General features: G+C 35.8%; 1 protein-coding gene across 7 annotated transcripts in view; it reads right to left on the reverse strand.

Moving 5' to 3' along the window:
- The window catches only part of TOPAZ1 (testis and ovary specific PAZ domain containing 1), a 43,301-nt gene that overhangs the window by 19,681 nt on the left and 9,078 nt on the right, over window positions 1-14,542 (reverse strand). For 6 of the 7 annotated variants that reach the window (XM_017817992.1, XM_017817988.1, XM_017817987.1 and 3 more), the window contains exons 3-8: window positions 12,773-12,834; window positions 10,269-10,399; window positions 8,311-8,372; window positions 6,408-6,520; window positions 4,076-4,161; window positions 3,219-3,356 (exon numbers count right to left, since the gene is read on the reverse strand). In XM_017817992.1, the coding sequence (XP_017673481.1) occupies window positions 3,219-3,356; window positions 4,076-4,161; window positions 6,408-6,520; window positions 8,311-8,372; window positions 10,269-10,399; window positions 12,773-12,834 (592 nt within the window). The remainder of the gene's footprint in view (window positions 1-3,218; window positions 3,357-4,075; window positions 4,162-6,407; window positions 6,521-8,310; window positions 8,373-10,268; window positions 10,400-12,772; window positions 12,835-14,542) is intronic. The other variant, XM_017817989.1, reaches the window with a different exon arrangement.

Below are 14,542 nucleotides of genomic sequence, written 5' to 3' on the forward strand. Positions count from 1 at the left end.
TGAAGTGTGACTTGACAGTGGGTTAACTCATTTAATCCAAATCTATAATCCCAGGTGGCTCAGGGCATTTCCAAAACAAACTTTCATAAATGCTTATAGTACAGAAATTAGTTTGCTTTCTTTTGGAAGCTGTTTTTCTCCTTCCTTGGACTGACTCCCAAAAAAAGCCAAGACTGCATCTGGAGCTCTGACTGTTCCAAGTATTAGTGAAATTGCCTGGAAAACCCACTTGTAGTAGTATTTAATCATGGGACATGTTATATTACATTAGTAAAAGAAACTAAATGTGTTATTCCTTTACAGCTTCTAGAAGGCTTCAGTTGATTTAGCTGTTTCAATTTTAAAACATATAACTGCACATACAGACCATGTAAAAATCTGAGAATCTTTAAATTTTGAGTTAACTGTAATAGATTTTGAACGAAGGTACATGAAAGAGATGATTCCTATTTTCAAAAGGTAGTATAAATCCCACTCTTCTGTCACCTATCAGTTGATTCCATGACTTGTTCAACATGACAATTTAATAAAAACTATAATAAAATACTGTGTATCTTATACAAGCAACCAGCTGTCCAGTAAAACACGGTCCTACCACAGTAACACAGAGGTGCTTATTCAGAAGAACAAACACAGGAATGTATGAAATCCTTCACCATCTTCCAGCCAGTGTACACTCTGATGTTTAATAAGGGAGAAAACCTCATGCTGCAGCCTTTTGCTCAGTGAGATCAAAACCATGATCCTTTTAACAGGCGATTCTGTTTATGAACCCTGTGTAATCTTTAGGATGCACAGTCCCTACTAAATGTGGCTGAAACCGATCAACAAGTTCAAAAGTCATTTAATGGCTGTTAGAGGCAGTAACAGAAGAACAGTGTAAAGTCTAATTTCTTTAAAAATCCAGATTAAAAAAACTAAACCAAACCCCCACCACAAGTATATACTCAAGGCCCCAAAGCTGCAAGACAACACTAATGAAGACAGAAGTCTTGCTATTTTATATGCTGTTTGCTTCCAGTGAGAGGTTCATATGATCAAAGAAAAAGCAAGTACGAAGCCACAAAGAGTAATAATTTCTTTAGTGGATACAAGTCAAAATAAATGAGTAAGGTGCACAAAGCTAAAATAAAATGAGAGAGAAAAATACAGCTTGCATAAAGACATGTTTTCAAACCACTTATTTAACCATGCGATTATTATCTGTGCTACACTCTGAAGTGCCTTTTGAGCAAAACAATTTACTGTATTATGCCCACTGTCTCTTGCCCTTTCACTGTGCACCACTGAGAAGAGTCCAGCTTCATCTTCTTTATCCTCTCTCCATCAGACAATGATACATATTGTTAAGATCTGCCCTCCCTTCAAATACTTCAGGGAGTATTTAAAACACAGTCTTAATAGTTTTGTTTACTTTGCCTAGTACAAAAGAGATTTCACTGTTTGAAATTAAAGGCATCTTAAAAAAACCCAAAAAAACCAAAAATAGTAACTTGTACAACTTGCTGAGCAAAAGAGTACGCTGATTTTCAAACCATAGGATGTTTTTAGAAATTAAATCACTGCTGTGTTGTGTGATCAATCGCAGCTATAAAGTGTTACATACTAGGAAGTTATGCCTTAAAGCATCAACCATTTACCTAATGAAAAGGAAAGAATATCCATTATGGGGAAAGGTACTTCTCTTCAAAAACTCCAGTAACAATCATCACTGGAAACAAAGCATTAAGCAAGTGGACTACCAGTCTGCACAGCAGTTCCTGGAGAGATGTATTTCTCCTGTATATGACTGGATGACTTTTTTACTTTACCTGTTTTCCACTGATGTACTTTGGTGCCACCATGAGGTGCTTGGCCTATTATCGTTTTGAAAAGGACAGGTCTATAAATATAAATAAATATAAACCAAACAAAACTCAAAGTATACTTTCAGACTACCAGTAAAGTTTGGCTAGGTTTGGTGGGCAGAACAATAAAATTGTGCTGGACTGCTGCACCACCAGTAAAATTAAATGGAATGGATTTTTACTAGTTTGGGGCAAATAATTCTTTAAGGTGGCTGTATATAATGAAGCATTACAAACCACATTAATTCACATAAACTAGCTGAAAATTACTAATATTCACTACAGCCTGCCGAAGATACTTCACAATTGAGGAAAAGGGAAAATGTCCCATACAAAACTACTCTCGAATTATCTTACTGTCTTTAAGATGTAATATAAATTTTCAAAGGGTTTACAAAGCATTAGCAGAAAGTAAAGCAGCTTTTCCAGACATAGAAAGGAATAGAGAAAACATCAAGAAAAATAAAACTGAATTACACTGATGTATTTTAAAAATTCTGATGCAGAAGATGGATAAGCTTCTTTAGATGTTACTTTTTTTTTAGTAATTATATCTAACAGGTTCAATACAAGTTATTTTTTACATTTTGATTCTGAAACGTCTTACTGACACTAACGATGAAACTGCACTCATACCAAGAAGATGGCAGATAAGAAATATATCTTGTAATGTCTGATGAGGACAAGTTTAGGCATTTTTCTTTGTTTATCTGTTTTGACATTTGTGTTTGCTTCCAAGTGACTTACAAAACCACCCGAGTCTTGGTTTCATACAGCCAATTCCAAAATCTTATGACATGACCGCACGATTAGCTTGCCTTGCACAGTTCTTGGAAGTATTACAGACTCACAATGTCTCTGTTAAAAGGTTTGAAAACACATCTACTTTGCCCATCACTGGAAAACTATTTTTGCTTGCAAATATTATGTGAATTGTTGCTCCATTTAAAGAGATTACAGCACCTTTAAACAAACATGCCCATACTGCAAAAAACATGCAGGAAGTCATATACCATGGATAGCTTTTGACAACACATACAAAGTCTCTGGAAAGGTTTGCTGAAAGTCTCTGATGCTCAGGATAGAAATGTCTCAGAATCTGTGCAATCTACTACTCTATATCTGCACAGCCTAGTTCTTGCTCTTTTGCTGATGACTGTTATCTTTAAAAGTCTGCTAGCTCAAAATTGTACCATGTTTTAAAAAAATAACTTAAGAGACCTTGAGAGAAAGGTTTTCTGGACATTTTTTTAATCCATCAATCTCTGAAGTTTATTCCCTTTCCATATATAAATAAGCAAAGGAGATTATGTTTTGCATTTAAAGTGTTCACACTTACAACCTGTTCCTAACTTCAACAAAACTTGTTACCTTTTCATCCCCTTGTTCGGGGACATGGCAGAACCGACATCTTGCTCTTGCACACCCACGTGAAGTCATGAAATAGTATCTGCAGTATTTACGGGGCAAGTCAAGTGCATCGAGGATCTGCTGGACTGAATGAGAAGCCTGCAATAAAATAAAATTGCAACAAGCTGAAGAGAACAAACAAGTAGTACTTTTTGAAAGCAAACATGCTCTTTTTTTCTGAGAATTTCAAAATAACTACAAATTATAAATAAAAGCAAAAAATATGGGATCTATAATTAAACCTCTGAAACAATCCTCATGTCTAAATTGTCCTTGCAGCATTTCAAAGGGGACAAAGATCAATCTTGTCATGTCGTGTTAGTGTTTAACACAAAAAAAGCCTGTCCTGAAGACCACAGACAGGGACAATGCAAGAATTGCTAAATGAGATGGCCAATGAGTAGAGAGGAGGAAGAAAGAGAAAGGTGACAAGCTCCTGCATGGCTCTGAGTAGCAGTCTGAGAATTCTGGGGCATCAATTTCCTTTACCCCTTTTCAGTGCCCAGCATGATGGATAATGCAGGCTGTCTTAAACATGTGAAACCTTGTCTGCTTTTCAGTTCTATAAAAAAGGATAAAGTAATAAGCATTTTTAAATTTTGCTTAAGCTGAAAGTAAAATCAAGAAATTGAAGAGTTGTCCCATCATCACTGATTTTGTTCTCAGAAACTGTATTTACTCAGTGACAATATCTTTAAGGTGTAAAAACATAAACTCACATAGATTCATAATTTCTGACTCGATATATGGAGAACTGTCTGAATATTCATAAGAAATTTAGTGCCAAAGGATTAGAAATCAAAGATTTAATAACTCACATTTGCATTTTTCTCCATCCTCCATGGCTCAAAATCTCCAAAATTCTTCAATGTCTGTAAAGGACTCTTTCCTGACGGTTTGTAAACTAAAAATTAGGATGAGGGCAATAAATGGATCACATAATAAAAACGAATCATACTGAAACCACTCCAATTTATCATATTTTCCTTTATATTTATAGTTCCTTCAAGTCACAGCAATGATTAATGGAAATTTGATTAATACAGTCTAAAGCCAGTAATTTAAGTTACAGTTTTCTTAATTATCCCAGAAGTGAGACTTTACACAAACTTCAAGAGTAAGCACATTTAGTTTAAAAACTTCACTGCTTTATCCAAGGTTCCTAGTCTCTAACTTATAGAGATAAGAAATGGAATAAAAATATTCAGAAGTTTAAATTTCAAAAGGAAAAATAACCCACCCACTTTATCAGTAATCTTTGTGTTCCAACATCACTAGCCATAAATTTAAACTGTTTTTTTCAGAATTGAAAGAAAATCTTTCATATTCTTATGTTTTAAGCAGAGCAGCAGCAATCTTAAGCCCAATGTAAATTACTGGTTTCTTTACCATGAAAACTTGGTTTTATAACTTTAATTATTATTGAATAACAGATTTCTTTCTTTGAAAAATGAATAATGTCAATGGAAGATAAAAGTTCAAATTTTCAACTCCATATCTAAAGAGAAATAAGAGCTTTTGAAAGCCTTGCTTTCTAGGGTTCCCATCTAGCCCCTCCAAAGGAATGGCTGTTCAAAAGACAGGGTGCTTAGCCCTTTCTGACAAACTGTAGTTATTAAAGAGCATGAAATAATGAATGTTCTACTAGAGACTTGCACTAGGTACATGGTTCTTATTCTGCATGTCTTTCTAAACAGATAGGGCTATCCCAGGATAGGAAGGAGAAACCTAAGGTTGAATAATTAAATATTTAATGTTACATACTGTCACAGTTGCAAAACTTTGTGCAGTGATGGAGGGCAATTTGATAAATTCAGGATTGGATACAGTTAGTGATAAGAAAGACCAAGAAAACAGCCAACCACTAGCTGCAGAAAAACAGCACTAGGAACTTGATCTCAGAAGTCTTTCCTACAGATTCTTGCCATCCCCAAAGCATAGAGTTTCTGATCAGGTCCCTTCTAGAGTTTGTACTCTCCTTGCTGACTGTAGGTCACACTTGTAGGGAAGATGGTACAAAAGTGAAATAGTTAACCCTGCCTGCACAGTTCTGGGAATAAATGGCTGGTTTGCCCTGTCCTAGCACAGGAACTCTTGCTTTGGCAACTGTTTTGAATGATTTTAAGACAGAAGATTTAGAAGAACTTTTCTGAAGATGTATACATTTTAAGGCCAAAGACACGAGCAGTTTCAAACAACTGGAGTCTGAAGAAGTATTTCACAGTTGCTTTTTATAGCATGTTTCTTTGCACTTCCTGAAAATATTGTTAAATGACATGACGATAAAATCGTTCTACAAGCTCAGACTAGCATCAGAATTTGAAACTAAGCAAGAATCTCTGTCACTGATCTTAATTCAGGAAATCCATGTTTATAAATATCTATATTAATCAATAATTCTAAAAACATTAATTCCCAAAGCAGCTGTTGCAAAGGAACAGAATACAGTACCTCTCCATAAGTAATCAATTCCTGGTTTTTTCTATCTTGTACGCCAAATAAACCATGCATTTATGTAAGGCTAAATGTCAGATTTGTTATGTGCAGTGACTACAGCTCCATTACATTATGATTTCCCTGGTGGCAGAGATGCTGAAGAGGTATCTGTCCCAGGTGTGAAATATACTGAACATGAAGTGCTATTTATTAAATCTACATAATTTCCTTGATCCAGCCTAGCACATGCCTCACAAACATTTGAATTGGTACAAACAACCAAATTCTGACCTTCAGCAAAGTGGGTAAATCACTTTAGCAAGTTTAGTTAACAACAACCAACCAAGACGACCTGCAGTCATGTTCTCTGACCAAACAGAGAAAAACAAGTTACCTGCTGATGACATGGCTCAAACATAACGCATCAAACTACTAAGAACGCAGGCATTGCTGTACTATTAAAGTATCTGACAACCATAAATACCAAGACAGAATGACTGCTATTTGACCCTACCAAATAGAATTCTGCTAAAAACCAAACCAAAACCCCTCACTAACCTATCATATGAGAGCCTGCAGTTTTGCTTTTATATATGCAATCTAAAATTCCAGCCAACACTTTCAGGAAATGAAGACTATCCGTAAGATTTAATAAGTAAATAAAGCACATGAAAAAATAAATTCTGGAGGGTTCAACAATACAGCATACAATACCATTTGTCCAGGATTTCATCACTGGAGCTTCACTGAAGATATTTACTTTCGGGTCATTCAGTGGTGATCCTGACAGCAATTCACAGTTCACAAGATCTTTGTATTTACAGTCACTGTTGAGTATTAAAAAAATTTTAAAAATTCTTTAAGTAAACAGGTGCTTCTCACATATACTGTATGCCTAAAAAGACAGATTAAGTATATAAAACATGAGAATTTCTTCCACAATTTATACAACACTTCAAAACTTGCTGTAAATTTAAAAAGCTAGCAGTCCCAGCAACTTGACTTTCATTACTCACGTTGCCTGGTCCGATATGATTATCATCTTAGCTCATATTGTTCTGCCCTGAAGCATAACCATATGAAATTCAATAAATAAGTAGCAAAGGCACCCATGTACCACTTTCAGGTTTTTTGTTGTTTTTTTTTTTTTCCCACTATGCTGACAGGAAGACTGAGATGATTTCTGTCATCTCTGAAGAAGCTGTTTACCATAGTCTGTTATGTAATATCTGACAAAGAAGTAAACCACAAAGCTTTTCAAATTACATTTGAAGAGCCGACTGTTTTCTTTTCTAAAACCCGATTTTACTGGGCAGAAGATTTAGGTGATTTCAAAGGGAACTCCAATTCAGGACTGTTCTGCCTTTAACTATCCCAAATACGTTCATTCCAGATAATTAAACTGCTAAAATGTGACACTTTCAAAAATAATCAAAAAATATTGTTAGCCAAATACTTGGTATTCTCTTTCTTATTTGGAAACAAAGCCACAGGAAAAAAACCATCCCCTTTCATGAGTTCTTCCTCCCCTCCCCCTTTCAATTAAGAATCCTGATCCAGTACAAAGGACATTTCACTCTGCTTGCCTCTCTATAGAGACAGAAGCAGAGTTGCTATCCCCTATGAGGGGCACATTCTAGCTATTTACACAGCCAAGATAATTTGAATTGTTCCTAAAGTGCAGGCTGTTTTTAATAAATTTGAAATGAAAATGCTGTGGCAGAGAAGACGAAATTCCATCTAATAAACCCCCAAATTCTTCAGGATCAGTCTTTATTTTTAAATGTATTGGGTTGGTTTCCAGAGGGAAAAAAAAATCTGCAGATTTAGTTAATCAGAAATTTCAAGTTACCATGTAAATTTTTTTTTATACTTCCTTGTGATGCCAGCCTCAGGTCTGACAACAGGATTTTCATAGTAACTTACCTTCAGGATAACAATCTCAGGTCTCTTTTTAATCTAGACATGAAACTACACACAATTTTGCCATGGACTGTAAACTATATAGCTCTGCAATCGATTTATTTTTTTAAGTAACAGCATCACTAGAAGTGAAGTTTGCTAAGTAAGAACAGCAACTCTGTTTTCTTCTACATGAAACTCTGCAATGGTAACATTTTTGAGTAAAACTAGAGAAAATAGTTTGACTCCAAATGAAGGCCTCTTCTTTAACCACATAGAGTGCTGCATTTCAACTAAAGTAGTGAAGTAATGCAGAATCACTTGCACAAACATATTTTAATCAGCATAATCTTCTTATTCTATAGCATAAAGAAGGTAAATTCAAACAATATTTTACCAGGAGGAGGAGTTTGGAGCTCTCTAGTGGATTAATGAAAACACGCAGTATTCTCCACTAACAGACTTCTTTCTGGCACACCTCACACCTCTCACAGATTGTGACTGGTGTTGGAAAAAAAACAATACTCGCTCTGTCACCTAAGGTTTCTTGATTATTTTGAAAATTACTCTGTGTCCTGGTTCTAGTCAGGACAGGGTTAACTTTTGCAGTAGAAAAACTGTATTAAATACTGACGGTGTTTTGGTAAAAACATCATGTTTTGTTTGTACAGTAACTAGGGAACACCACAGGTTACATGAAGGACATTATATATACCTTTTCTCAGCTTCACTCTTTTTTTCTTCTTTAACATTAGGCACTCCATCTGCAATCTTGAACTGTGAAGATATCTAAAAGTTATTTTCAGGTACAGCCAAGCACTACTAAGCCTGTTATGCTTTACTCTACAGACTTAAAACTGTTAGTGATTATTGAAAGGTGTGATAATATAGTCTTGACTGTAGAAACTGTAATTTGGATTGTAGGGTTACTCTTACAACATGTTTTAAAATGGACATATTGCCATTACGCTCTTGATCTTTAAAATGGTGACTGCTAATTGGAAAAAAAGCGATGTGACCATCTTGACTTCTCTGCTCCCATCGATAATCCCAGAAATTTTTAGGCCTACTGCCCAATTTTAACTGTGCCTGACAGATGCGTAGAAACCCACAAAAGACTTCATCAAGAAACCCACTTCACCAAGTTTGATGAAATTTAAAGCTGTACCAGGGAGGAATTTAAGGCTTTTGCTCAACTATATACCATGTTGTATAGTTAAAAAATCCCCAATTATATGGAGAAAATAGACAGCGCCAAATATATTTGGGGGTAAGAATGTGAAAGGACTAATACAGAACAAAGTCATGGGATCCTGGCTTTGTTTTGTTCATTACTCATGCAAGTAACTGGAACTTCACAATCTATCACAAATTTATGATAGCCAAAGAATTAGATATAGATGCACTCTCATCAGATTTCCAAACTTCATTTTAGCAGTTCCCCAAATGTTTATAGCACTTTCTCCACGGTTAGTCTTTGTCCTTCTCACAGGATTATCAACTGGAAAAGCCATCAAAAAAGCAAAATACAAAAATCACCCCAAATGGTAGAGTACTTGCAACAAGTGTTCTGCCATTGCATTCCCTGCCCAAGTCGGCACAGCTAGTTTTCTGTCCACATACAGAACAGTAGGACACTGGTTTTATAAAGACAACACTATGAAGCAGCCCAGCTGGGACTGACCTGGCAATATTACAACAAGTACTACACCTTCAGCAAACTGTACTATCTGACAGACCCTTTTAGATTCTCTAAGAGATCAAGGAACAAAGTGGTGCTGTTAACTTTGTGAATCAGATGTTAGCAGCCCAAACTCCATTCACTGAAGGAAATGCTTCTATTCTTCTAAATAATGATTTTGAAAAGGAGATAGATTCTCTTCTGTTTGATTAACTGATTACTTATAAATTTTTAACCATGTGAATTTTAACTCACCCAGTATAAACCATTATCCACTCTTGAAGCAGTGGAAAACAGTAAATGCTATCAGCAGCTATGTCTGAGTGGCAGAGAGATGTAAATTCCAATCCCTTATTAAAGAAGTAAACACTATAAAACTTCAGCAAGTATTAAAAGACTTAGACTTATTATTTAGAAGAAGGAGGACAGAGACAGTAGAAAGGTCAGATAAAGTCAGTAAGCATGAAAATGTCTTAACATTCCCTTCTGAACTGCCGGGAAGTCAGTATGTTAATAAAATGGCCCCTTTGCCCATGTAATGAGGCACAGAAGGATCGTCCTAGGAAGCATGATGGCTGTGCAGCTCCCCAGCTTTCCAACACCATGCCATCCTTCACAGATTATGTGGTGAGAAGCATTTAACAGCAACTTTTAAAACTAGATATGTCATGTAAAATGTCACATGCACAGCAGTACTCTTAGGTGTTCACTGGAACAGTAATTTTCATACTGCTGGTGGTACAGCATTAACAACTGATGTAACAATATCCTGTTTCATTTCAAGTGTGAACATGAATTATTAGTAACAACAAAAAAATCAAGCACAAATTACATTGTCAATGGCACAGAAATCTATGAAATGCTAATATTCTTTTTATTACAGGAAATTAAGAATTTTGTTGATAAAACAACATTAGTAATTGAAATCACCCAATTATGTGGACTGCAATTTCTTAAACTATTTAAGGAGAGAAAGCATAATTTCTCAGTACCTTTTCATTCACATCAAAACTCTTCAAAAGTTCATCCAGTTCACTTGGTCGCCCATCTTTAAGAAAGTCCTCAGTAACATCTCCCAAAGGACTGCTTCCTCTGGAGGAGTTGTGCGTTTTAATATCTTCAGCTAAAAATGTATAAACACATTGCTTTATGTGTTTTCCATGCTAAATACTACAAAATCTGACATTTAAGAACTCCTAAGGAGTTCTCCTAAGAACTCCTAGGACTTCCTAAATGTGAAATTTATAAGGAAAAATAGTTCACGTTTAAGACAGGAACCATTTCAAATAAATATTAAGCTGAATCTGCAATTAAAATTCTATCCAGGCTGTATGTACTATAATGGTCCCTGTAGAACAGTACAACAGGTTTACTTATAGAATATTGAATTCAGTATTTTAGAAATAAATTCAGTTAAGCTTTTTTATTAAAACCCAGCCAAAGATATGTGTGGTAATTTGCTACGCAAAAAGACTCAGCCTTTGCTAGAAAAGGGCATAAGTTAATCGTAATGATACGATGCTCTGAGAAACTCCAAATTCCTGTAATATAGTAAACTCAGTAAGAATTCAGTGTCAGGAAATTTCAGCACCTTTTGCCGATGCCACAAGAAATTAATAAAACACCTGACTGCAACTTCCTGAAGCAGCTGTTTATGTACAACAGCAGAGTTCTGCATAGAAAAGAAATTCACATGAATTAAATTTCAACTGCACCGCATTGTCCAGATGCAGGAAGAAAGAATCAGATTAATACTGGAAAGGCTTTTGTCTTATAGCGACTGATCTCTGTATGATCACCAGTACAAGACACATCTGGCAAAAGACAACGTACATAAGATTTCCACTTACAAGGTAAAGAGGATTGATGTCATCCTGAGTACTTTAATGGTAGTATTTTTTTCCCTGCTTAGATGGTGAAGCCACTGAAGCATGCAGCCATGACCTCACTAAGTAACACGACACCAGAACAGTAACTTATTTTATTTACAAAGCAGTAAATAATTTTATGTACTAAATAAAATAATGCTAAATAATGCATAAATAGTCAGTAATTACCAAACCCAAGCAATTTTTTTTGTTCCGTGCGGATCTTTTTTAAAAGTCATATATTAAACATTAAGTTACCATGTGCATATTCATCTAAGAGTGTGATGTGATCCTAAGTTTCTCAAATATGGGAAGGACTTACTGAAACCTCTTCCTTTATTTTAAGCACCACAGAAAGAATTAAAGACTCTAAGCCTCAAACTTTACTAGTACATGAAGTTAAACAACAAAGAAAATGCAGAAGTTACTAAACGTACAGGACTTGCTCCCAGGTTTGGTTTCAGTCATCTCAGTATTGCAGATGCATGGCTTTTTACATCACCACAGGCCTAACTGTGCACTTCCTCCTCAGGGAATTTCTGTCTGTTTTTTAGTATCTGAGCTCTTAAAACCTCATTACCTTTTATTTTCCCTTCTAATCCCTGAAGCCTGAAACCTTCCCTCCCCCAGATAGTCACTAGCCCCTCCTTTCTCTCCAGGAGACTAGATCTGCCCAAACCACTCCTTCTAGATGAACATAAATCATTAACGTGGAAAACTAGCACAAGAGGTACTGTCACAGACATCTTGCAAGCCTGCAGCCAAATCAACACATAACTTCAGAATGTCACATTAACAGTAAGTTGACAAACTGATACCAGAAAGGGAAATACCGTGAACTTTCAAAACCAGTCTCAGCACTCTGTGTGTTCTCCGCTAGGCCAATAACGCGCTTCTGTTCAAAGTCAAAATCCTGTTCCTCCAGCCTATCTAATATATAGATATAATATATCAGATATAACTGAAAAGTAGGTCTGGTATGTAAGCTGTAGAAAACAAAACAAATCACATTCACATGCTGCCTAGCTGGACTGTTATGCTTTAAATCGGAAGAAAAAAACCCCATTAAGTCAGAATTAACCTTCTCTTATTAAAAAAAAACAACCATCCTTTAACAAAACAACAGTGTCTCAGAAGAATGAGCAAAGCATCCACAAAAAGACCAAAAGGACAACCTGGAAAAAAAAATGATTACAAAATTTTGTGTGCTGATGAACACAAGAGAACAACCAACTCTAAAGGTGAGCCAGACTCCAAAGCAGTATCACAGTACTCAGTGTCCTACTATAATCTCAACTACCAGAATTCCTAAAGTATCAGAGAGATGTCAAAAAAAGTTCATTAACAAAAAAACCCAACCAAACAAGAAACCCCAACCCCCAGTACTACCAACAGACAGGTATTACAGAGAAGTAGATCCCTGTATAACTCAGGTTTGTACCATTTCGAAAGACGTCAATTTTAGACACATTATGACACAAACTGCCATTACAATAAAAAGATATTACAGGAACTGACAAGTTCCTCTTTTTTTGCAGGGAGCAGAAAGTCTAGGTTTTGCCACAAAACATCTTTGTGGTTACTTTCACGTTCTGATTACGTATGAAAAAATTTCCTATGACTCTCACCTTTTAGCACCAAATCACAGGAATTTTCAATATCATTTGATATTCCAAATTCTTGCATGCATCTGTTTTGAACAAAAAGAGTATTTAAGATTTCTGTCTTGAACAAAAACAAAATTAATGTACCACTTACATTAAGGTTCTCAGTATCAGTTTTAGCTATGGACAGAATCCTTACATAAAACACACAAAGCACATAAAATACAAAGTAAGACTGTTCTTAACTTTTGGCTTTCTTATGTCCACCCCTACAGCTATACGCCTTAACATGTTAAGTAAAACCGAGACATTTCAAATCCCCAAATTTTCAGTAAAAGCTCATTATCTCATTTAATTAATAAAATTAGGAAATTATGGAAATACTGTGCTAATGAGCCAATTAATGAGTTTCTAAAAAATGAGATTTATAGCATTTTTATATTTGAGACCAGAGTAAATTTATATTCAAGATCATCTGCATAACAATATATCTTAAAGAGAGTCGCAAAAACATTTGTTCATAGATACTTACTTCACCTATTTCAAGGATAAATTAGGAAACAGTAACTATTTCTCCTTAGAAAAGCTCAGAAGTAAAAGTACCTGTTGAAGTATTATATACAGAATATATAAATCATCATCAGCACAGATTTTGGAAGCTTGTACCTGGCGAATGACACAACATCTGACAGCAAGCTGTCTACTAAAATGCAACAAAGGAGATTTGCAGCAACCTAGTGGAAATGAAAAAGTTCCACAGTATGTGCAACTTGGAACTATACAAACATTCAAGCACAGATAGGAGATATATTAAGAAGCAGAGTTTAGTAAGCTTCAGCAAGTTTGCAGAGATGGGAGGGATTATTACTATTAGAGGTCTTTGTAGGCTTATTTCCCCTCTCCCCCACATTTTATGTGAAATGTAAAGATGGAGTGATTTTGCCTACAACTACTGACTTTCTTTTTTGCAAAACTGTCATACAGACAGTTGCAGAAAGCTGTCATCTTCATATACATTGCTTAAAACTGAAAATATTTTACAGCATCAAGAGACTGAAATCTTCACATTCAGGTCAAAAGCCACTTTCCAATCTTTACCAGATTCTGCTAATTGTGCAGTGTGAAATAGTTATGGAAATACTTTATTACTGCTTGTACAGAAGGTACCAAAAACACATACAGAAAACTACATTTATTACAGTACTTGGCATTTGCTCACCAGTCTGACAAACCTAGGAGCACTGACAGAACAAGAAGTCATCAACATATTTTAGAGATGTAGAAAGGGAGATAGACCAGTCCATGTCAGAACGCGGGATGCTTTGTGGGCTTCTGGTGATTAAACAAACCTCTCTTTACAGCCCAAGTTACACATAGTCTTGTTTCCTATTTTGCATATGAAAAATGGATTCAATTTAAGGTTTTATTCAAGAGGAAAACAATAAAACAACAAAGTCTCCTAAGGGCAAGAATGGCTCCTGATGCGCTTTCAAAGGTATCCACTGAACCTACTAGAGTTCTGTTGGGGCGAAATGACACAAAGGATCCACCTGAGGTGTGCAGATTCCCCACATGAGAGGAAAGAAATACCTCAGGCGATTGATTCAAAACTCTGCACTATTGGCAGTCACCTAGGGGGAAGCAATAGAAAATAGTAAACAGAAGTATGCGTGAAAACTGAGTTTCACTGCCCTGCTCAGGCCACAGGTCAGAATCTTTTCCTGATGACTGGCAACTAATACCCGGAAGTGACCAGCACTCGCTCTTCTCTTCGAAAAATGCAAGCACCGGAGG

This window comes from Lepidothrix coronata, unplaced genomic scaffold (genome assembly GCF_001604755.1).
Source record: "Lepidothrix coronata isolate B3197 unplaced genomic scaffold, Lepidothrix_coronata-1.0 Scaffold64, whole genome shotgun sequence".
Classification (NCBI taxonomy): domain Eukaryota; kingdom Metazoa; phylum Chordata; class Aves; order Passeriformes; family Pipridae; genus Lepidothrix; species Lepidothrix coronata.